Source organism: Microtus pennsylvanicus, chromosome 8 (genome assembly GCF_037038515.1).
Source record: "Microtus pennsylvanicus isolate mMicPen1 chromosome 8, mMicPen1.hap1, whole genome shotgun sequence".
NCBI classification, from domain to species: Eukaryota; Metazoa; Chordata; class Mammalia; order Rodentia; family Cricetidae; genus Microtus; species Microtus pennsylvanicus.
In genome coordinates, this window is record NC_134586.1 from 578,983 (window position 1) to 605,176 (window position 26,194).

Below are 26,194 nucleotides of genomic sequence, written 5' to 3' on the forward strand. Positions count from 1 at the left end.
CCTCAGACTCACCTTAAATGTCATTCCTCAAGAAAGTTTTGACTGACTCTCATTTCTAGTGTTACCTCCTCTACTAGCTTCTACTAGATACTCCATAATCCTGCTTTCCTTTGTTTTTAGTGCACATCCCTATACAAAATTATTTATTGCCTACTCTTTTGTTACTTTTGTTCCTCTGTCAAAAATCAACTCTCCGGGGAGGCTGGAGAGACAGCTCAGCAGTTAAGGGTATGAACTGCTCTTCCACAGGATCAAATAATTTGTTTAATCAACTTTCCAAAGTCAAGAAATAATGTTCCCACAATACCTAACAGTATCTAGGATATAATGGTTAGTCACCAAGGGTGGAATGAACAAATATCTAGAATAATTTTTCTTATTTAAGATTAAGGAGATTTCTTTAATCTTCAAGTAACCATTATTTCTGGTTGCTCTTTCCTATGTCAAGTTGCCATTTTTGCAATGGCATTGCTTTAACTTCTTTGTTTTGGTTTGGTTTGCTTCTTGCTATACTGAGAATAGAACCCAGGGTCTCACATATGCTAGGCAAGCACTGCTGCTGAGCTGTATATCCACAGACACAGAAGTTAGTTTTACATTATAAAATGTTCACATTTACTTATCACAAAGAAGTAATGAAAAATTCAAAATGCCCTAATACACCATCACAAGAGTGAGGCAGTAGCTGCCACTTTCTAATTTACAGGAGCTCCTGATATATATATAAAACTAAAATACATCAGAAGAATTAGTGTAGCAGCTATGTCCAGAATCCTTCTTAGGGGGATGTCTTAATTAGGGTTTCTATTGCTGTGAAGAGACACCATGATCACAGCAACTCTTATAATGGAAAACATTTAATTGGAATGGCTCACTCACAATTCAGAGGTTCAGTCCATTATCATCACGGTGTGACTGCTGAAGAAGTAGCTGAAAGTCCTACCTCGTACAGACAACAGGAAGTGGACAGAGACGATGGGCAGTATCAAGCATATATGAGACCCCAAAGCCTGTCTCCACAGAGACACACTTCCTCCAACAATACTATACCTACTCCAACAAACAAGGCCACACCTCCTATTAGTGCCACTCCCTATGAGATTATGGTAGCCAGTTAACATTCAAACTACCACCGGGGAGATTCTTCTGCTGTTGTCCCCAGATCTGCTACCACTAAGGGAGCCTTCCTGTGGCCAACTTCCTTATAAATCAGCTATGATGAGGCATTAGCTAGCAAGAACTGACTGAAGGGGCCTTTACCGTTGGCCATGTCTCATCTCTCACTCCATTTTTAATCCACTGTCCCCTGCAACAGTACAGATGGTGACAAGGTGCAATTGCCCCAGGCTCTCTTCCTTTGTAGGCTATTTCCTGTTCCTGGAAGAGCGCACTCTTCTCTCAGAAAAATCCCTACTCGCTCTTCAAAGCTGCCTTAAAACCGTTTCTCTGATTCCTCTGGGTTGACCTCTATCCTTTCAAGCCCAATTATTCTATTACCTTACCATGAATTATTATTATTATATCATCATATTCATCATTTATCGGGTGCTTCACATGATTTTTTCTCTACCACCCAGTCACTATCTTCCTTACATTTGAGGATGGGATAGGTCACAGAGTTTGAAGTATTACTTTGGAATCACAGAGCTACTAAAGGAATTCAAATACAGTTTGCTGAGATAAAAAAGTTCCATGATCTTTCCTGTGAATGTTATTATCAGGGTTTTTTTCTCTCTGTGTAGCTACCAGCAATAAATAACTTAAAAATAAAGACCTTGTTTTCTCTTTGAAAAGAATATTGTGTGTGTGTGTGTGTGTGTGTGTGTGTGTGTGTGTGTGTGTGTATACCATGTGCATGCAGGAGCCTGCAGATGTCAGACGGTATCAGATTCCTATGAACTAGAGTTACAGGCAATTGTGAGTTGCCATGTGGGTGTAGGAAAACAAGCCCAGGCTCTCCACAAGAGCAGCAAGTACTTTTAACTGATGAGCCATCTCTCTAGCTCCAAGACTTTATTTTCTTATACATAGAAAAATGCTTAACATAGAGCTATACTCTCAAAATACTTAACAGGCAGATGAAAGAGTGAAAGAATGAATGGCCAGCATTCTAGAATTCCAGTTATATCAATCAACCAGTGATAAATGCTGAGACTGACTTTGAACCCTTCACTAGCCTAGGGTTTTATTATTCAGAATAAAAGGGCAGAGACTGGGTGCAAATTTAGGTACAAGGAACCAGATAAGTCAGCATAATGGCTTTCTAGTCAGTTGGTTTAACCTAGTAAAGTGAGTATTTTAAAAACAAACTCTTTTTTAAAAATAACTTGCTATTTTAAAACTTTATCCAGTTTTCCAAGTCTAATTCAATGCAATATCATAAATACTTAATAAACAGTTGCATTGTGGATGAAGACGAGAAAGAGCATACTTCATGGACTACTGGCTTTATTAAAACTCATTTTTAAGTCAAGCGTGATAGCCTGCACTTAGGAAATGACTATAACCCAGCTACTTGGGAAGCTGAGGCAAGAGGATTACTTAAGCTTAGTGGTTCAAGACTAACATAAGCAACACAATGAGACTTCTGTTTCAAAAAAAAAAAGATAAGAAAGAAAAAGAGAAAAAAGGAAGAAAGGAAAGAAGAAAGGAAGGGAGAGAGGGAGGGAAGGAGGAAGGGAGGGAAAAAGAGAGAAAAGGAGAAGGGAAGAAAAGAAACCAAAAAAGTCCAAATCCTTTGTTTCTCAGAAGAGTTTATAATCTTTCTTAAATATATATAGTCCCACTAGGGCAAATAAGAATGTGCAGAACAATAAAACTCTGGCCAAATTTTCTAAAAGTTCTCTGTCTCACTCAGAACAAAAGTCAAAATCACAGTATCATAAAACACTGCTACATAATTTGACACTGATTCCCTTTCTGGCATCATCTACTTTTTACCCCTAGCTCCATCATGTACTCCCTTGCCATTTTTTTCAATGAAGCTTTCTCTGGCATAATAACCTTGCCCACTATACCTGCCATCTTCTTGTTTTGTTATTTCTCTACAACATTAAGGACCATTTAACATATTATCTATTTTTCTTGTTCATTTTTATTATTGTCTTTTGTGGTAGTCTGAAAGAAAATGGCCCCCAAAAGGAGTGGCACTATTAGGTGCTGTGGGACAATGCTCTTGTACACTGTAACGATTTGTCCCTCGTATTATTTTAATAAAATTGTGATTGGCCAGTAGCTAGGTAGGTGACCAGATTAAGAGAATTCCGGGATGAGGGAAGGCAGAGAGGCAGTCACCAACAAGAAGAAGAGGAAGCAAGATAAGAATGCCTTACTGTGAAAAGGTACCAAGTCATGTGGTTAAACATAAACAAGAATTATGGGTTAATTTATGTTGTAAGAGGTAGTTACTAATAAGCCTGAACAATAGGCCAAACAATTTATAATGACTATAAGACTCTGTGTGTTTTTTGGGAATGAACAGCTGTGGGATGGGGTGGGATAGAAAATTTCATGTACAATTAGGAGGTGTGGTCTTACAGAATTGTGTCACCATGAGGGAGGGCTTTGAGGTCTCTTGCTCAAGCTTCCTTCAGCGTGATTTTCAGTCAGCTTCCTGTTGCCTGCAAGATGTAGGACCCCCTCTACTTCTCCTGCACCACATCTGCCTGCATGCCACATTGCTCCTACCATGATAATGGACTGACACTCTGAAACTGTAAGCAAATCACTCCAATTAAATGTTTTCATTTATAAGCATTTCCATGGTCGTGGTGTCTCTTTACAGCAATAAAAACCCAAACTAAGACATCTTTCTTCACACAGAGAGCACAAGCTCCATGAACACAGAGCTTTCTCACTGTTCTATACTGTATCTTCAACACCCAGATCTATAACTCCCACAGAGCAGAGACACTAAATATATTAAATGTTATTGCAGGAATGAATGAACAAACTGTCATTTCGTTTTATGTAATAACCTATCTAATCAGAGCACTTCTTTTATACCCATTTTTCAAATTTCTGAGTCACATTAGCATCACATTTTTTTAAAATTGGAATTGGTAGCAGTAACTAAAACATTATCTGTCTAAATTTGCTTTTGCTTTCATTGTGTTTTTCTGAAATAACTTACTATGACTATTCTCTAAAAATCTAATTATGGTTTTGAGGCCTGTGGTGGTTTGAATGAAAATGACCCCCCTCCTCATAGGCTCATGTGTTTGAATGCATTTTTCACCAGCTAGTAGAACTGTTTGGGAAGGATTAGAAAATGTGGCTTTATTGTAGGAACTGTGTCATTGGTGGGGAAGAGGCTTTGAAGTTTCAAAAGCCCAGCCTAGATCCAGTCCCTCTCTCTCTCTCTCTCTCTCTCTCTCTCTCTCTCTCTCTCTCTCTCTCTCCATGGATGAGCATGCAAACCCCTATTTACTGCACTAGTGCTATGCCTCCCTGCCAACCAACATGTTCCCCAACATGATGATCATGGACCAACATTCTGAAACTATGAACAAGTCGCCAACTAAATGCTTCCTTCTATGAAGCCAGGTGCAAGTGTTTCAATGATAACAAATTCCATGAATCAGTTCCAAAATAAAATAGGGAAGATTAGAAAAGTAAATTGAGTTGAGAGGGCAATGTGTATGGGCCAGGTGTTGATATAAGAGATATTTCTTACTTTAGGAAAAACAATGGTGAGAGAAAGAGTACAAATGATCAAACAGTGCAATATCATGGCCAGAACTGAATGTACAGAGCTGAAATGGACAGGAAGAAAATTAGAATACAGTTGAGAAGAAATCCAAGACGTCTGGGTGAAAGTAAATGCAAATAAGTGAGATTTTTCATATTTTGGAAAAAGTGAAATGAATTTGAAAAAGAAAGTTTAGGCAGACAAATAAGCAAACTGGATAGCTCTTAAAACAGCAGGTCAGAAATTTAATGCTGGTAAATATTTTGAAATTTTTCAATCACCTGGATTTTATAAAGTAATTAGATCCCAGAAAGAAAAAATACCAATAGTCGTTCTTTCATTAAGACACTTGCTAAAATATTCATCTTTTCTTCTCTCTTCTCCCTGTCTCCTATAAGATGCTGTACTAGATCTGAAGTGCCTGTTAAGATCCCAGTTGTCTACCTCAAAACTAAACTGCCAGAGAACAAATAAGGGGTAATGTACTAATGCCCAACTGCCTGAATCATCCTGGCTTCACACCAAGATCCAGAGTGAGCAGGATATGGTCACACTGCAGAACTGGCTTCTCCAGCTGTGGAAAACAGCCAGGCATTATGCTGATGCACATACTCCTATCACCGGCCGAAGAGATAAAGAAGCAAAGTCGCCAATAATTCACCTACAAAACCATCCATCTAGTCTCTTGATGTCAACACACAGGGCTACTATGGGGTCATCCAACAAATCCCCCCAGTTTCTTCCATACACAACTGCACTTCTTTCCTCTCTCACCACCATCCAAACTATCAGGACAGGATTTAAGCCACCTTATCAGTCTTTCCTAATTAGTACTATATTCTTTACGCTTGATTTCAGAAAAACAAAGAACAAAACAAAATCCTACAGATAGAATCATATATTCAAAGACATTTAAAATAAATACAAAAGAAAATTTACCAAAGGAGCAAGACAATAAGAAGGGAGAACACGTAAAAGAAAATGTACTACAATGTTAAGCTAGTATACTTTTTATTGCTGTGATAAACACCATAACCAAAAGCAATTTGGGGAAGAAATGGCTTACTTGGCTTACAGGCTACAATTCATCATCCAAGGAAGCCAAGGAGAAAACTGGGAGACAGTAACTGAAGCAGAGACCATGGAGGAATGCTGCTTACTGGTTTGCTCAGCCTCCTTTCCTATACAAACCGGGGCCACCTATACAGGAGGGATAACCACCAACAGTGAGCTGGGCCCTCCCACATCAATCTCCAACCAAAAAGAAAACAAAATGTCCCACAAAAATGCCCAGAGGGCAATCTGATGAGGCAATTCCTCAACTAAGGCTCCCTCTTTGTAGGTGACCTCAGTCAAATTGACAAGAAGGAGCCAACAAAGTTGTATTTGCTTTTATCTAAACCATTGCCATTGCAGCTCTTAAAAAAAAAATCAAACTCTTATGATCAAAAAGGAAAAAGTACATTAAGAGTACTAATGCACCTAAGGACAGGTTGTGTTCCCAGCATTTTGGAGGTAGAGAGAAGAGGATAAAATATACAAAGCCAGCTTCAGTTACATAGGTCTAACCCACCTTAGATTACATGAGACTTTGTATCAAAATCAACACATTGATGAATTCCAAGAATCGGTCAGTGGTGATCAATTTTGTTGTTCCTACCCCTCAAAGCCTTAAGAGGGCAATGAGGAGTAGTTTTCAGTTAGGATGATGGTTTCACTAAGCCTAGTCAGATTTTTTGCACATATGTCTTATTTAAATTTCTTCTAATTCAAAATGTATATAACTAGCAAAACACTATTAAATTGTTCATGTATTCCATATCCTAGATATTAGATTTAAATTAAATGACAACCAAATACACAACTCATTCAGTTGAGTGTTGAATAACTAAATTTGTTACACAGCTAATACCCACTCACAAAATAACATGAATTAATAAAACTCATGAAATGTGTGTTGAAACTCGACCCTCTAAAACTGCATTCCCCACAGTACCTTGCTTTGTAAATGGAACCAACTTCCATTCATCCTTAATATTCTCCTCTGCTCTCTTGCTAAAGTCAACATTGCATTACTCCTACCTCCTAAATAGCTCTTAGTTGTGTGTCAGGTCCAAAGGAAACTGCAATTACCCCAACTCCAAACAGCAGACCAAATAAATAGAAATGAGCTCAATCTGAATTACAGGAGGATTTCTGGGTTAGATAAAAGCCAACATCCCTCAGGAGACTGTGAAACCCATTCAGTCTACCAAAAGGAGTCATTTTCTTTACCTCTGGCAAAAGGGACATATGGCACCTGTCACCATAATCAAGGTCCATGCTAACCTCTAGGCTCCCTCAGTCCCTACTCACAAGTACTGACTATGTATTTCAAATGTCCCCACACCAGTCTCCTGATCTTTTCCTGCTCCCAGGTACTCACTCTTCTTATGACCCAGCTATTCTCATTATCCTGGGCTATTGTTACTGCCAATCTCACTATGCTGTCTGGATCCTCTATGCCCTGCTGTTCGTTCTCTCTCTCTCTCTCTCTCTCTCTCTCTCTCTCTCTCTCTCTCTCTCTCTCTCTCTCATCTCAGATAGTCCTGGCCATGTCCAGTCTGCTTGACTCTTCCAGATGGTTCTACTGTCCTCTCTTTCATACCTACAATAAAGCCTTCTCAATACCATGGAGCAGTCATGTCAATTTATAAAGTGAATCCCTCTACCACTGTCTGCCTCACTGTACTGTCTCAATACACCTTCTATAACTACTACAACAACCCTCTAAATTGCATGCACGGCTCTAGCCCACACTTTTTACCTTCCAAGAAAGTAGGTTTCTTTCTAAACTAGTTAATCTGTCTAATGTGATCCAATGTGAGTAGTATCTGTCTTGTACACTACAAGCATTGTTAAAGAATTAGAAACAAGATATGCAATGCATTTAACCTTAAACAGAGCTTTATACAGATCAATGCTTTGTTTTTTCTATTATTTTCTATTTGTAAAAATTAGCAAGGAGCTTCTAAATTACTGTGGAGATTAAATGAGATAAGGTGTAAGACAGCATACATACTTAAATACTATTTTGTTTACTTTGAATGGCTCCCCATCCCTATGACATGTGGCTACTGACTTTTCCCTGTTGTATCTTCTGAACATGACTTCACGTATCTTCTCCTTTAACATAATCAACTGGTTTTGTTATAGTACTGTTTTGTTGGGGGGGGGGCTGATTTGTTTTGTTATGTTTCTGAGTCAGGGTCTCTCTATGTAGCCCTGGCTGTTCTGGAACTTGCTATGTAGGCCAGACTGACCTCAAACTCATAGAGATCCATCTGTCTCTGCCTCCAAAACACTGGCTAAATCATAAACTGCTCTAATAGCAAGGCTCTCTATCCTTTAACATTCCATCTCCTCCAAAATCACAACTTAATGTGTGAGAAAGACTTTTATCACATATTTCAACACTCAAGCAATTACTATATTCTCTAACTTGAAATACAGCATGTATTTAAGGTATATTAGGGTAAAAAAACATAATCAAGAAATTTGGAGGTGAAAGTCTTCAAAACTATGATTGTATACATGTTTACAAAACATGATAATAAAATATAAAATCTTGTCTAAATGAAATTTGAGAAATTAGCTTTTCCAAAGATGAAATCTTGAGTTGAAATAAAAAGAGTTGCTGCATATTTGAGCACCTGTGTCGAAAAAGAGATTTAATTGAAAGTGATTGTTTTTTAGGCTACTTGTAAGTAATTTCGAGAATGTACATTTATATTAGTAGAGTTTTTTTTTCTTTTCTGTGTGTGCATGTGTGTGTTGCTTCCTTGCATTATCGTCACACCAGCACCTAGCCTGGAAAGGAAGATAGTCTGCAAAAACTGAGCCCCTTTGCTCAACCAAAATTTACTACTGCCCCATTTGGACTTAATACTGTACTTTTCTGTTGACATTCCCATCCCAGGTACTTTTCAATGAACCATATTTGTTTAAAGATTCCAGAAATAAGTCAAGGATGTTTTTAATGCTTGGCTTTCCAAAGTCATAATGCATTAATATTATTTTATTTATTTATTTATTCATTATGTGTGTGTACATATGTACATGTGTGTAGAGATCAGAGGACAACTTGCAGGAAGTTCCACCATGTGGGTCCTCAGGGTTGGTGAACATGCCTTTATCCACTAAGCCATTTTAACAGCACAGCAATATTGTTTGCTATATTTTACTGATAATGAACAAAAATTCCTTTTGAATAATCAGTGCGTGCACTCAAAAAAAATTTATTACATCGTGTGTGTGTGTGTGTGTGTGTGTGTGTGTGTGTGTGTTTCGCATTCATGTGGAGATAAGAAGACAGCTTGCAAGAGTGGGCTCTCTTCCTCCACCATGTAGAAGCAGAGTGAAGGGAGAGTAATCAAACTCATATACAAACAAAAGCCCTTCCCTTCTGAGCCATCTTGCTCCTTCCCCAGAGAGAATGTTTTAAAACAATCGTTTCCAGGGTTGAGAAACAGCTTAGTTGGTAAAATACCTACTGTATAAGCATTGGGACCTAAATCTGATGAGCCAGGCCATGGTGGTGCCTTTAATCCCAGCGGGAGGGAGGTAGAGGTAGGCAGAGGTTGGTGAGTTCGAGGCCAGCCTGGTCTACAAGAGCTAGTTCCAGCTGACTCCAAAGCTACAGGGAAAGCCTGTCTCAGGAAGAAAAAAAAAAAAAAACCCTAGCTTGGAAAGAATCAAGACCACGATGGAGATACCCACTGAAACAGCTTACCTGAGCTAATGGGAGCTCACCTACTCTAGCCTAACAGTGGGGGAAAGGATAGGGGGAAGGGGAAGGGCAAGAACCAGCATAGGACCAAACTAGGCCTTCTGAATGTGGTGACTGTTGTATGGCTGGGGCAGACTGTGGGGCCACTGACAGAGACAGGATTTATCCCTACTGCTTGTACTTGCTTTTTGGAACCCATTCTCCTAGTTATAGGAGGGGAGGGCCTTGGTCCTGCCTCAAACCAATGTGCTAGACTTTGTAGACTCGCCATGGGAATCCTTACCCTCTCTGAGGAGTGAATGGGGGAGATGGAGGAGGATAGAGGGAGTGGGAGGAATGGAGGGAGTGAAAACTGAGATTGGTAAGAAAAATAAGAGAAAATAAAAAATAATAATAATTGATCAATTAATTAAAAGAGGAACACCTAACACTTGTAACCTCAGCAGTGGGGAGGCAAATATAGGTGGTTCCCTAGGGTTCATTGACCAGCCAACCTAGCATACTTGGTGAGTTTCAGGCCAATGAGAGATACTGTCTCAAAAAACAAGTTGTCTAAGGAGTAATATTTGGATGTCCTCTGACCTACACACACACACCCACTAAAAGGCTCCTATATGACATCATCATCAGAATATCTTGGTTTGCACAATTATTTTTGTTTGTTTGTTTTTGTATTTGTATTTAAGACTGACTTGGTTCATTTAAGTAATGCTCTCAACTAAAATAAAACATATTTAAACGATAAAAACAAGTCTTATTATCAATAACAATTATTTTACTATCTCAAATATAGTTTTATATAGCTATAATCCTGCTTACTAAGAATCTTCATTGTTTTCTTTATGCCAAATGTTAATCAAAATACAATGAAAATGAGTGTCATTTGATAAATTTATAATTGTATTCCCTAAAATTTTATTTTAATAAATACAGTTGGTATTTGTATTACCGTATGCTAAGAAACTTCTTTAATCTTATAAAACATTTTCCCTTTTTTCTCTTTACTGTCAATGAGACTAATATAGGTGGTCACTTCTTACGCTCTTCAATTTTCTCAGTCTTTATCTGACACTAAGCAATACTGACTTCCAAACACTTGGTAAACGTGTGACTTCTAATACAAATTGATTTTTATAAAATATTTATTCTTATACCTATATGCTAAGTTCTATTTTAAAGACTTAATTATATTAAATTAAATAAGCAAGGCACAGAAGAACAAATATTTCATTATCTCATTCATATAAGGAATCAGAGAAGTAAATGATAGTTATCAGAGGTGTTGATTGCTTAAAAGAAAGATGTTGGTAAAAAAATGCGTTTTTACGGTTAGACAGGAGAATGAGTTTAAGAAATTCACTGTGCAGCATGATGACTATACTGCCAATATATTCACTTTTTAAAAATATAGAATGGGTGTTGGGTTATCACAAAAAACAATAATTACATGAAGTAATATATTAGCTCGATTAAGTCATAACATGTATACCGCAAAACACAATATTATATGTGATAAATACATGCAATTTTATCTATCGTCTTCAAATGAATAAATAAACAAATTTATTCCCTTAAGAATTCTTTGTCTACTATAGACAAAAGACAACCATATTAAGGTATACTATGTTGAGTACATTCAACACAGAAATAGCCTTAAAAGTGTTTTTTAACTAAAGAAGAAAGGCCTACTAACAACCATATTTTACATCATCACGCACGTCCACCTCTTCTACCAAGAAAGTGATGACTTAACATTTGTTTACATTTCTCCACCTTGGAAAAGTGCAGTTGATAAATAAGACATTATGGAAACATCTCTGAGAATTACAATAATCATCTGTTTCCTGACTATCCAAGGTTTAGTACCACTACATTTAAACATGTAAGTCTAAGACATAATTTAATTTAGAAAATATAAGTAAATACAGATACCATTTAAACCAAATATAAATATGGCAAGAAAAGCATGAACTAGAATTTATAGCCTGATATACAAAAATTATATTTTCATCTATGATTTTTCAACCATATCTATTTACATCTTTTTTGGTATCTAAGCAGCTGAATAAAATAGCATAATTGAAGGTATAAATCTGTATTATTTATGATTTAGAAGACAAATTGATTAGAATGTCAACTCATGTATTTTAATTGTAACAACACAAAACAGGACCTTCTCTTTCCCTAAAATAAACAAATTATATGAAAATTATTTCTGCGTCTGTATTACGATATACCTAACATTAAAAATATTAGTATGCACCTAAAAATAAAGAATTGTCACACAGGTAAGCAGTGTATATGTGCATTAACATTTATATTTGATTACTTGCTATTCCCAGTGCCTTAAATAATACGGATAATCCTTATGAGTGCTTGGTTGGACATAAATACATAGTCACTATTTTCTTTCAGTACATTAGTATTTAAAAGAAGAAAAACATAAAAATAGAAAAATGTTATTCACAGAACATTGGTGATATTCTGAATTTTATAAATTCAGCCATTTCAACTTGAAAGGCCATATTTGACAGAGAAGGCACGGATATTCATATATTTTACATATACCCTTCTTTCACACCATTTGGAGGTGAGTTTAATTTTTCTCAGTCTCGATATACCTTCCATAAAACGTAAGCATAGCTCAGCCTGGCTCAGAGGTGAAATTAAGGGCAGCAAAACCACCTCGCAAAGTTGTTTTGCCCAGGATAAATAAGAACTAAAGCCAGCATCATGCTGGGGTGGTGAGTCCTAATAACTAGACCTTATTTCACCAAGAAGCAGTTACTCAGCAGACAGCTGAGGTACCAAATTCTACAGTCCTGAAATTGTAGGTTCTCAGACACAAAACTCCTCGTCAGTTGGATGGATTATGCAACGGTCATTGATAACTGGGTTTAAATAACAGCAGTTTTAGAAGTTTGATTTACACATTTCAACCCAGTTCAGTGTTAACTGCCAGCGCTGATACTTGAAGACTCTTGTGACTCTCCCTACCCCCACCCCCCACAAGCTAAGGATTTTCCCATTCCAGCTTATGCATTCATTTCTTGGGCAATTTTTCTATTGATGAAAACAATAGACTCTTTCAATATTCTTTTATCAACAAAGGGCTCTAAGATGAAGTCCTTCTGGCCATATCCCTTCTGACTCCTCTACAATAATGCTTGGCGCTGAGAAATGTCAGACCGGGAAAGGGGGATAGGAGACAGACAGCTCACCTCTTTGAGCTGCTCCAGCTCTTGTTTGAGGCCGTCATACTCGGCCTCCAGCTCGTCATACTGTTGCTTGAGAGTCAGTTTCTCCTCCAGCACCACCAGTCCATACTCAGCAGCCTGGATCTTCTCGTGGGTGGTCTCTGAGAGCTCCTTGGTCAGCCTCTCTATTTCAGTCTTATAGTGGTCTACCGTTTGCAGCACCTCTTCTGCGGCCATAGCGGGGTGGCGGAGACAGATGTGAAGCAGAAGGGGGAAGGAAAGCAAATGGGAATGGAGGTGAAGACGCAAAGTGCCTGATGAATAGGCAGAGTGCCCCGAGGCCCGGCCGGCAGCGGCTGCTACACGGCCGGAAGCGCTGAGGAGGAATACACCATGAAGACTGCAGAGTGATGACCGCAGCGAGGATCCTCGGGGCCACGCGCCCGGGCAGTCAGCAGCCAAGCTGCATCGTCAGGCTCTGGCTCTGCGGCCTCAGAGGCGCGTGGCCGCCATGTCTCGGGCCTCGACACTGCGGTCCACCGCCCAATGCTCCGCGGGAGGCTGAGCTCCACCTGCTCACTGGGCCCTGCCGCAACCAGTGCACACGGATGCGGACTCTAGCTGGCCGGCTCCCTCCCGGCCACGCAGGAGGCGGGGAGGTGGGGAAGGGGAGGAGCAAATCCAAAGCCCGTGTGCGTCTCGCAGAGAGGACCGCTGAGGAGATGTGAGGGAAGAGGAACCCAGAACTAGCTGAGGAAGGATGGGAGACTAAGGACGGATGAGGGCAGAGGAGAGGGAAACCGGCTGAAGAGAAAGGGGTGGCTTGAGGAGAAGTAGAGGCTGAGGAGGTGAAGGAGGTGCACTAGGGAGTGGGGGCACAGCTGAGGAAAGGTGCTAGGCTGAGGAAGGCAGGGCAGCTGAAGAGGGACCAGTTGGGAAGGGTGGAGCCTGAGAGAGCAGAGCACTGAGAAAGCCTGCATCAGGCTGACTTTGCTGGGGTAGGAATTCGGAGTTCCCCGGAGTGCAGTGGGCCCAAAGAAACAAACAGAGTTTGTGCCGTGGGCTCTCAGCTCTCAGTACCTAAAGGGACGTGTTTTTCCGAAGCTTGATAGATTTATTTTAGGAGCCCTTCCTCCTTTGTCTCTTTCTAATTTGGTCTAATCAACCTAACACTCTGCCAAAGAACTTTACTGTCCTCTCACCTCAGTACAAACATCACTAAGGACTGCTTAACCCAGCCCAAGCTTCTGTGCACTTAGTTCAGCCCAGAAGCTTTGTCTACCACTGTAGCCTGCTGTGATGTAACACTATTTCTGGTGCGGGTGGGGATGTAAACAAATATCTACTCACCCCCAGAGGCCAAAGTAAGGCTACCACCAAAATCCAACTTGGTGAACCAATGGATTTTATTGGAATTATATTTACAGAAATTTGGGTTATTTACAGGAGCAGAAATGACTGAAAAATAGCTACATCACCAAAGCCCACCCCAGCAGTGTTGACAGCTCATAGAAGAAAACGTGGACAACACTGCACAGCTTGCAGAAAGCTCAACAGGTTGAACATTGTCTCTTTCAGATAACTCGGGTGATCCGTATCTCTTCTGGATAACTAAGTCTGTCTGAACCGTCTCTCAGCCAGCTTGGGGAGGGAGTGAATCTGGTCAGTTTCAGGAATCTCCCAAAGCCTTTGAGTTGTTTACTTCCTGAGTTTAAGAGCCTCCGAGGATGCAGTGTTTTACTTCTCTTTTCCTGTGTCTTGAGCTTCTGTTAAAATGAACTATTTTATCTGGGAGGGAATCGCTACACAGCACCTGCTTGAGTTCATCAAGCCTCTAGGCTAGCGGTTCTCAACCTGTGAGTCGCCGACCCTTTCACAGGGGTCGCTTTTCAGATATCCTCATATCAAATATTTAAATTACGATTCATTTACAGTAGAAAAATTACAGTTATGAAGTAGCATCAAAAATAATTTTATGACTTGGGGCCACCACAACATAAAGAACTGGATTAAAGGATCGCGACATTAAGACAGTTGAGGACCAGTTTTCTGGGTACTGTATTTCTTCGAGATAATCCTAGAAAGGTTTCACTATGTGGATTCTTCAGTAAAGGGAACAAATCTTTAATTTCTTTTTGTAGGTATTTAGGATATTCTACTAATCAAAAATACACCATGTGAATAAGAAAAAAAGTTTTTGAAATTGTGGGTCATGCACGCTTCAAAGTGTTTTACATACATCCTAATAACTCTGGTGTAGAAAACACTATCTCCAGCTTATTGGTGCTGAAAGATGGTTGTGTCTCCAAAATCAGTGGCCCACACATTCTCTATGGTTGCTGGACTGTTTCTTAGCCATAGACACATCCTTACCACCCTCCTACGAGGAGGGTACTATATTATCCAAGGACTCAGTTTAAGTTAGGATTGGGTTTTTTTTGTTTGTTTTTTCTTTTTATTTCTTCTTTTTTGTTAACATGTAATACTTGTATATATTTATGGAGTACAGTGTGATAAATTTATACATGCAGAATTACATTTCTTCATCTTGTTTATTTTGTCTTCTACATATCATCAAAAATCCTCTATTTTTCCTCTTGCTGTACAGAGACACCCTACAAACAAAATTTTATTCTTTATAGAAGCACAGTCATTTCCCATCATCCTCTCTTCTCTTCATATGCAGCGAAGTAAATAACTATTCCCTACATAGGGGTGGCAGCAGCCCTGAATGGTTCAGTGAAAACAGAATAAATGGGAAGACTTCAGTCCTGAGTCCCCAAGTCAACTATGATCCTCCTCTTTGGGATCTTCTTTAGACTCAAGTGAATTCTGTGGCAGGTAATGGTTTATCCACTGGAAATTTTCTGACTATACATCCTACATTTGATGGCCACTTTGAATTAAGACATCTCATACCCAGTAAACATTGGGACAGGGGACTGTCCTGGGGTCTTTTAGTTAGATGCGGGGTTAACACATCCCTCTTAAGGGCAATGGTCGGGCCCAGCTGCCTCAGCTATGACTTTGTGGAGGGGAGGGGATGCTGCTCTAGCCACATTGGATCCAGGCCCACAGTAAAAGTTACTTTGTTCCCATCTCAGGCAAACTCTATTTCCATATACTTTTTGAACCACTCATTCATCTCCTCCTTGGTGGAGTCAATGATGAGACCAATTCCACCCCTCAACTTCTTGCTGACTTGGTAGCACTTATTCAACATAAACCCATAATCATCACCATGATTTTGCCAAAGAAAATCTGGCTGTGATTCTAAGCATTTCAGATGTCCTTCAGTTTTCTGTTCCTTATGTTGGCCACAGAGAAGATAAAGAGAGTCTTGTATGTGTCTACATGTACAAAATTCTTCTATCAGGTCCAGTTTCAGTGGCAAGCCTTTCTCAGCAGTTTTCAGTGAAGGAACTTTTGTCAGAATTGGATTTCTATGCCATGCTGAAGCCATGTGTTACACTGATTTATATTTAAAGATTTTTATGTATATAGATCTTCTGACTGCATTATGTATGTGCACTACATGTGTGCCTGGTGCCAGCAGAAGTCATAAGGTGATGAATACCCTAAAACTAGAGTTCAGGATGATGGTAAGCCAGCATGTGGGTACTAGTAACCAAACCCAGATCTTCTGCAAAAACATAAAATACTCTTAATTGCTGAACCATCTCTCTAGCCCCCATCTTTTTTTTGTTGTTGTTTTTTGAAGCAGAATTTTGCCCAGGTTGACCTGGAAAAGACTGTGTAGCCCAAGCTGAGGCAGTGATTATAGGCATGTACTACCACTATTGACAATTTAAAATTCTCATGCTCATTTATTTTCTCAGAAGACAATCTTCTATCTCATTGATTTTTTTCTTCTGTAGTAAACTTATAGTGGTTTGAGAGACTACAGTCCCAAAGGGACTGGCACTATTAGGAGTATGGCTTTGTTGGAGTGGGTGTGGTCTTGTTGGAGGAAGTGTGTCACTATAGAGGTAGGCTTTGAGGTCTCATATATGCCCATGCCACATCCAGTGAGATTACTTCCTGTTGCCTGCATAAGATGGAGAACTCTTAGCTACCTCTCCAGCACCATGTCTGACTACACCCTGCCATGTCCCACCATGATGATTATGGACTGAAACTCTGAGCTGTAAGCCACCCAATTAAATGTTGTCCTTTGTAAGAGTTGCCAGAGTCATGGTGTTTCTTCACAATCATAGAAACTCTAAGACGGAAGTTGGCACCAGGAGTGGGGTATTGTGATAGGCCTGATCATGCTTTTGTTTGAAGGGATCTGGAACATAGGACTATGGATTAGAAAAGTAGTTGACTGCTTTAAGTGCTGCTTAATGGGCCATACTGGTAAGAGCATGGAAGACAGTGGCACCGAGTGTGATTTGATGAACTTGGGGCCATTGCTCAAAAAGTTACAGAAGTGAAGAATATTAATATGTAGCATAGAGATCATTCTTGGGCTATTTTGGTGATGAATGTGACTGCTTTTTTACCTTGTCCAAAAGTCTGCCTGAGTCTAACGTGAAGAGTTTTGGATTAATTCCATTGGCTGAGGACATCTCAAAACAGAAATTGGTACCAGAAACTGGGATATAGCTGTATTAGGCCTGACCATGCTTTTGATTGAAAAGAATATGGTCCTGGGGAGTGTAGATTAGAAAAGCAATGGAATATGTTAAGTGCTGCTAAACAGGCCATACTATAGGAACATGGAAGACAGTGATGCTGAGAGTGATTTGATGAACTTAGAGTGCCACCACAGAGGTTTCAGAGGAGAAGTATTTTTTTATGTTGCCTAGAGCTCATTCTTATGATATTTTGCTGAAGGAAGTGGCTGCTTTTTTCTCCTAGTCTGAAAAGTTTGTCTGTAGCTGAAATGAAGAATTTTGGAGGGCTGGAGAGGTAGCTCAGAGGTTAAGAACACTGATTGCTCTTCCAGAGGTCCTGAGTTCAATTCCCAGCAACCACATGGTGGCTCACAACCATCTGTAATGAGACCTGGTGCTCTCTTCTGGCCTGAAGGCAGAACACTGCATACATAATAAATAATCTTAAAAAGAAAAAAGAATTTTGGATTAATTCCATTGGCCATGTTCCAACTCCAACAAGCAGCAAAACTTGGCATCTTTGGCCACGTGATTCTGGCTTTAGAGTTAAGGAGAAAAGAAACGAGTTGTGGAAATTGCCTCCACGTGTAAGGAATGCATATGTCAGGGATGTATTTGAATGGAGGCCTAGTAAAGAGGTCATTGCATGACCTGTGACGGCTGGATTGCCTTGGAGAATCCAAGATGTTAAAGATACCAGAGTGGGAAAACTACCAAGGAAAGCTGCTAACTGGGAGTGGAACCAGCCCAAGAAAAAGAAGTGTATTGCAGTCAACAAAGCTGAACAGAGTTTAGAATTTGCCCAGCTGGTTTTTAGGTCTTGCTTTGGTCCAGTATTTCTTTTTTAAGTTCCCTTCCCTCACTTTTGGAATGGTAATGTATATCCTGTGACATTGTATGTTGGAAGTTTGTGATTTGCTTTTGCTTTTGCTTTTATAGGGCACAGTTAAGAGACTGCCATGAGTCTCAGAAGAGACTTTGAATTTCAGGTTTTTAAACAACTTTGAGACTGTTAGAGACTATGAGACTTTTGAAGTTGGACTAAATGCATTTTGTATTATGATATAGCTATGAGCCTATGAGGACCAGGGAGTGGGATGTGGTAGTTTGAATGAAAATGGCCCCATAGGGACTACCAACATGGGGAGGTGTGGCCTTGTGAGATCAGATGTGGTGTTGTTGGAGGAAGTGTGTCACCAAAAATTAGCATTTGTCACTTTTACTTTTGTTTTTGTTTTTTTAACAGGGGTAACTTACCCTTACCTCCCTATTCCTGAAGGCAATACCTGACAATTTCTAAACGTAAATTTGATTGCCACAGCTGGGAGACTTTTAGCATTCAGTGTAGAGAAGCCATGGTTGACATAAACTGTCCCAAAATACACATATGTATTTGTCCCAAAATGTTGGCAGAGGTTTCTGTGCCGCCTGGTCCTGCAGCCATTCAGTCCCAAAGAAATACACAGAGGTCTTCATTAATTATAAAATGGTTGCCCTAGTAACTCATGCTTCTTATCAATTAATTCTTACTTCTTAAATTAGCCCATTATTCTTGTCTGTGTTAGCCGTGTGGCTTGTTACCTTCATCAGTGAGGCAGTCTCATCTTGCTTCTTCTGTGTCTGGGTGACAACCACAGACTGCATCTTTCCTCTTTCCAGAATTCTCCCATTCTCATGGCCCCAACCTCTACTTCCTGCTTGGTCACCCCGCCTATACTTCCTGCCTGACTACTGGCCAATCAGCATTTTTATTAAAAATAATACAAGTGACAGGATAAAAGACCATTGTCCCACAGCACCAAAATACATAAAGTGTAAACAGTGCTGATATTTATTGTCCCTGGATTAGTATAAGTCAAATTTTATCCATGTGAATATGTGCCTATGTGTATATTTTATACACACACACACACACACACACACACACACACACAGAGAGACAGACATGCTAAGTTAGTGAATATAAAATAACTTGACTGTTTCTTGAAATATAATTACTGACATCCTTGTTAATTACAATTATTATCTTTTTAAACCAAAGATCTGGTTCATATGGGCATTACGCCAGAGGTTCTTGACCTGTGGACCACTACTGCTTTGGGGATCACATTTCAGCTAACCTGCATGCCAGATATTTACATCATAATTCATGGCAATATCAAAATTATACTTATGAAGTAGCAAAGAAATAATTTTATGTTTAGGGGTCACTATAACATGAAAAACTGTATTTAAAGTGTTGTAGCATTAGTAAGATTGAAAACCACTGCTTTAGACTAAATCAAGTGGTTGTTATTGGCACACATTTTGAATATACTAGAATTTGATTTAGTACATGAAATTAATTAGAAACTGCTTTTATATTTTTATGTGTTTTTATATTTTTATGTGTTTTTAAAGGTCTGATACTTTTTTCTTTTTTTCAAGATTTATTTATTTATTATGTATACAACATTCTGACTCCATGTGTGCCCACACACCAGAGGAGAGTACCAGATCTCATTACAGATGGTTGTGAGCCACCATGTGGTTGCTGGGAATTGAACTCAGGACCTCTGGAAGAGCAGCCAGTGCTCTTAACCACTGAGCCCCTTTTTATGTGTTTTGTGTCACCAGAAAAAGTCTGTCATACAACAGCAACTTAGCAAAATCTTGTGTCAAATTAAACTTTTTAAAGGGCTGAGGATGTAGCTCAGTGGTAGGGTACTTACCTAACAAGCTAATGGCTTAAGTTCAATCCCCAAGGTTAGATAACCATAAACATGAATTTATCTACTGAATCTGTTTTACTGGTGTGTGTGTGTGTGTGTGTGTGTGTGTGTGTGTGTGTGTGTGTGTGTGTGTTGTGTATTTTAGTTTGGACTGCTATATCAAAATACCTGATCAAGGTAATAGGAAGTTTCATGTCAGATGAGAACTGCCCTCCACTTCCCAGGTGGCACTTTCTTATTATATCCTCATATGGTGAAAAGGATGGGGAACTAGCTATTTCCCTCCAACTATTTGATAAGCTATCCACAAAGTCAGGATCTTCATACCCTAATCACTTCCCCAAGGATTCACCTCCTAATACTATTGCATTGAAGGTTAAAGTCCAAATGAATTTTGGAGGTAGACACAAATATTCAAACCGTAACACAATCGTCATGCTTGTTCCAAAGTATTTTAATATTAGTTGTTTTTCAGTAATTTTGTGGTGTAGGAGGTTCTTCTGTTTTTGTGTTGCTTTCATTGTTTAATAAAGAAACTGCCTTGGCCTAGTTAATAGGGCAGAACTTAGGTAGGCGAGGAAGACAGAACTGAATGCTAGGAGGAAGAAAGGCAGAGTAGGCTAGAGATGCCATGGAACCACTAGAGACTGACACTGGGAATTTTACCAGGTAAGCCACTGCCATGTGGTGATACATAGATTAATAGAAATGGTTAAACTGAGATGCAAGAGTTAGCCAATAAGAAGTTACACCGAATGGGCCAATCAGTGTTTTAACTAATACAGCTTCTGTGTGGTTATTTCAGGTGTAAGCTAGCTGGGTGTCCATGACTAACAAGTGGCTTCTTCCCTTGCAACAATTTTGAAGTTGGGAAAAGTGATCTAGTACAGTCTTACAGCTGGGAACAAGTAGCACTTCACCCCATGTGTAGGAAAAAGTAAAGCCATTTTTTCTATTCCTCTGTGGGGAGGAGATCTGGTGCTCACCTGAAATACTGGGTCTATCTGATGGGAAATGAAACTCTTTGCCCTGGACCCTCTTTCTTCACAGATAACATCAGGGATCATCTTTCAAATGTCTGAAGTCCTCTCAGCAAATTCTACAGATTGCTTTCTTCCCAATCCATTCCTCCCATAAAGGAGGTATCTGTGATTCCACACAGTCTTGCCCTACAAGAAAATCAAATTAAAAACAAAACATTTTTTCTTCTTTGCTCTTGAAAACCAGTCATACATGCCTAGAACCCAAGTAATTAGAAACTGAACATTGATACTTCTTTTTAAGATATTCCAATCCATTCAGAACATACCCCTTTAATCCCAGCATGCTGGAGGTAGAGGCAATTGGATCTCTGTGAGTTAGAGGCCATCCGGTGTACATAAAGAGTTTCAGACTAGATAGGGCTATATAGTGAGACATTGTCTCAGGAAGAAAAAAAAAAGAAGGGAAGGGGGAAAAAAGATAGAAACAAATAATTTTTTAAATAACATTTTGTATCATCAACATCAAGTACTTCTTAAGTATTACATGTAACAGTTGAATAATTGACCATTTCAAAGCTAAGCATAGTGATATACACCTGTAGTCTCAGCACTTGAGAAGCTGAGACAGGAGGATCACAAGTTCAAGGCTAGGCTAGGCTAAGCTACATAGCTAGACTACAAAATGAGACCTTGTCTCAAAAAACAACAACAGCAGTAACACTGAAATAAAAGAAATAGCAATATCTTTCTTGTGGTGCTAATAAGGATTAAAAGGCAAAATACATGTACGACCTCAGATCTGTCCCTTACTTACCGTTATATACTTAAAATGACTAAGTCGTTGCAATCACTCTCCTAGTGCTGGAGTCTGCCCTTGTATAAAGCTAACTCCAAGTAGAATTGCCAGGTCAAAGAGCATGAATGTGTTGAAGGCTGTGCACTCATTTCCATATCATTTGAGTGGAAATGAGCTCTGGTTTAACCAGACCTTTCATCGGGGTCAGCAGCTCTTACTTTAAAACTCCGTGCTAATCGGAAATGTAAGGAATGTTGCCCCATTGTCATTTCATGTGTACTCTGTAACAACTCAGGAGACTGAGCCTCTTAACCAAAACCATTAACATGTATTTATTGTTACTATCTCCATATATAAATCTATCATGGAGGTCTTTGTGTCTTCCTTGAACGTATTTAAATAAGATGACGTGCCCTTTTTCTTCCTGTCACCAGTCATCCGCTGAGAGGAGAGAAGGCACAGAGGTAACTGTCATCTAGAGCAGGGCAGAAAAGACAGATGGCCAGGTCAGTGTGATGTGGGAATGGATGTATTTTCTAAATGTAAAATGCACTGAATTCTCTCCTCTTCTCCTTCTAAGACACATCAGTTCTAAAAAGCAATAATCCTTGATTAAAATAAAATTCCTTATATTACAAAGTACTTTTAAAAATATAAACACTTTTTCTATTGTAAAAACTTTCAAAAAAAAAAAAAGGTAATTTTGTTTTTAACCATGAAAACCAAACAGACGCCCTGACTGCATAGCCAGTTTACAGTGATTATTTATAGTAAGCCAAGTCAAAATAATCAGTTTATCTTAAGGTCTTTTTTTAAAATACTTTCTTTAACTACTGATGGTGGGAAAGTCAAAGGCTTTTGCACTTATATGGCTAGCTCAATTACTAGCTTTTGTTTTTTATTTTTTAGCTTCTTTTGTTCTATTTATAATTTTAGCAATTATAAAGCACATGCCAGAAAACTATTTTAAATTTTCCTTCTAATTTCTTCTCCTAATACCCTGGGTACAGAAACTTATTTTGCTGTAGGAAATCCTTCAGCCAGTAGCCTTTGAGTTACCTGCCCACTTGGGTTGCCGCTTATACTATAAATGCTGGTCTAAGGCATGTGCCCGTGCTCTCGTCTGTCTGCAGGATTCGGTTGCTGTTTTCCTGTTCAGGCATAGGACTGTGATCTGTGAGTCTACCCCTAAATAAATAACCCTTTATTGTACTCAATTCTGAGCTAGTGTAGAATTTTTTTTAGCCTCCATCTTCATCTGGTACCTCACGTGGATCCCAACTCCACACCTACCGGATGGACCGGTCCAAAAGGCCCAAAGGTCAACAGCCAAGGTCTCCCACCCCTACCCACCTGGCTTGATTTCACCTACTAAGTGGTTTTTTTGTAAAAACCCCACCACAGTGAAGCTAAGTGCGTGGCAACTTGGAAATTTCCCAAGCTCGCGCACATTTCCCCCACCATTGCAGCATAGTGACTTGTGCAGCTTCTGGTTTGTGCTCCCTGCTCGTGAGTTCTGGGCTCCTTGCTCCGTGTATGGAGTTGATTTGATTGCTTTTGGTTTGTCAAGCAAGGCATATTTGTCAGTATTTGACCAGCACCAAGGCAGAAGGACTGATCATCGCGCCGCCACCAGTTGCACCGCCGGTGGTGACTCTGCAACCGTGACACCTGCTGGATGATAAATATTATTACACCTCAAACAATTTGCTGGATCTCATAACACAGGTAACTATTTGATTAACTAATAAATCAATAAACTTGAAAGTTATATAATTGCAGACAACATTAACATGCAAAATTTTAATAACCATTTTGCTGATACTATGGATTCTATTCTGCAAGACTTATATGGTTATTGTGATACATCCATTTATTAGATATTGAGATTCAGTTTTTTGAATTAACAAGTATAAGCATGATTTCAGCTGCTCAGTTGTGAAGCATTGGGCAAGTATATAACCTCTTTTTGCTTTCATTTTCTTATCTGTAGAAGGAAACATTATTATCATCATCATCATTCTTGATCTTCTGGGGATGCTGTAAGGGTTAATTAATTAGCATATTTTATAAGTTTAGGACAGGGTCTAAAACAGAGTTTTATTCAAGTCTTATGCTATCTAAAGCAACAACAAAAATAATTGGGCCATGTTTGGGTAGAGGATTTCAAGTTCAAGAGCAACATGGGTTATACAGCAAGATTCTGTATAAAAACATTTAAAAACAAAAAGAAAGAAAGAAAGTTAGTTAGTTAGTTGAAGACAAGTATTGTGAGCCAAACTTTTAAATCTGCTCGTTAAATGAAATAACAGGAGTTTGTAGCAAGGTTGTCTTCAGCTATCCAAAGACTCTATCTGCACACTAAATAAGCTGATATAAAGTTTGTGTAATTCTGTGTGTAGCATGTGAGTATGGGCTGGCAAGAGCACCTTTGAGGACTGTCTCCTGAAGAGGGACGCTATAAAGAAATCCCACACTAGTTCAGAATTGAGTACAATAAAGGGTTATTTATTTAGGGGTAGACTCACAGATCACAGTCCTCTGCTGGAACAGGAAAACAGCAAATAAATCCAGCAGCCGGAAGAGAGCACGAGTACATGCTTTACATCAGCATTTATTGTATAAGGCCACGGCCAAGTGGGCTGTAACTTAAAGGCTACTGGCTGAAGAATTTTCTACAGCACCTCCCTCTTTTGTTTAAATACTTGTTAATCTAATCTTTCCTATACCAAATACTCCTCTATTGCCTCAATTTCTTCTACTTTCTCTTCTATTCCCAAAGATTATCTACAAATTACAAGTCACATTCTCTTCTCCAATGTTGCTGTGGACAAAACAGTACCTCATGTGGTTTGGTAAAAAAATCATTTAACTGGTTTTTAGTTTTGCCTTATGTCTGATAAGAATAATGGTAATAACCTATATAAGCATACAAGCCAGTCATAAAAATCAAGAAAGAAAGTGGAGATGCAAGCTCTTTGTAGGGAAAGCTTTTTTACTAGCAACTCCTCAAAAACTTTACTAAAAGAAGGCAGGTTAAGCCAAGCGTGAAGGAGGGATGCGTTCTAACATAGTCACAGATTACATTTAGTAACAACTTAGTGAAAAATGTTCCAGACTCTGTACTGAGTGGTCTATTCATTATATCATTTAATGTTAATAATAAACGTGAATTCATTTAAGCAGGTCTTCCCTTCCTGCAATGGAAGGTTTATTAGAATGAGTCAAGAATAGGTTAGTTGTGCTGTAATGGGCACAGAAACTACTTTAGCTGAAAAGCACTGACTGCTCACTAGGGTCCTGATATTACTAGTAGCAAGATGAGAGGCTGTGGGGAAGTGGGAGGAGGGGAGGAAGTGGAAATTTTGAATGGTAGTATTTATAAAGCAATAATTTAAAAAAAAATGTCTTGCTCTAAATACCCAAAAGCACCTAAAGTTCTTCAATCACCTTGAGTTCAAAGAATGGCAAAGCCTCGTAAGACAGGCCACACACACACACCCCAGATAATAGGCATTAATCCACCACGGCAGGAGCTATACTCTGGAGCAGAAGTAGGCATCTCAGAACCACCTTGACTTCTCATACAATAGCTTCCTTGGACCATCTTGAAGAACCAGAATTTAGAAAATGACTAACCAAATCCAGGACTGCATAATTATGCATACCTCTTACTCCTTACTCCAATTATTCTTTTCTTTTTAAACCTAAGCTTATGCCAGCACCCTGACGATGAACATTGAGTAATTAGGTCCATTTTGATATTCCTCTTTCCAATGAGTATATGTATCAGATCACCTCTCTCCCCTCATCATTATCTCTCTTTAATTGGTAAATTGGATGCCTGACCAGAAGTAGCCTGCTGGGACTGCCAGAGCCTGGACTTTTGCCCTGAAATGCTAGTCACAATACAGCTGCCCACCAATCACAGCCCAAAGAAGGAAGTGTACATGGGTAGATGAACAAACTGCTCATAATCCACATTCCTAATGTGGCCTACAGGAGCCCAAGTCATGCCCAGAGAAGGTCAATAAAGACAGAGTGGGAACAATTTCCTTGGATCAGAGGCCGTACTTTGAGAAGGTATAACCTGGGACATAAACACCATGTAAATTAAATTAGACTTTTCTCATTGCATTGGGAGGCATAAAAAACTTTTTTAAAAATGTCGTTAAAGCCGGGCGGTGGTGGCGCATGCCTTTAATCCCAGCACTCGGGAGGCAGAGGCAGGCGGATCTCTGTGAGTTCGAGACCAGCCTGGTCTACAGAGCTAGTTCCAGGACAGGTTCCAAAGCCACAGAGAAACCCTGTCTCGAAAAACCAAAAAATAAAAATAAAAATGTCATTAAAAATCATTCTGATTTGTTCAGGCTGCAGAACAACAACAAAAACCAGACCTCAATAAAGAGGCTAGAAACAATTACTGCCTT

General features: G+C 39.3%; 1 protein-coding gene across 5 annotated transcripts in view; it reads right to left on the bottom strand.

Moving 5' to 3' along the window:
* Positions 1-13,598, bottom strand: part of Bicd1 (BICD cargo adaptor 1) — a 138,286-nt gene extending 124,688 nt beyond the window's left edge. For all 5 annotated transcript variants that reach the window (XR_012911545.1, XM_075982197.1, XM_075982199.1 and 2 more), the window contains exon 1: positions 12,680-13,598. Coding sequence is in view for 4 of the 5 variants with exons in the window: in XM_075982197.1 (XP_075838312.1) it covers positions 12,680-12,892 (213 nt within the window). In the remaining variant the exon portion in view is untranslated. The remainder of the gene's footprint in view (positions 1-12,679) is intronic.
* Between the last annotated feature and the right edge of the window lie 12,596 nt (positions 13,599-26,194).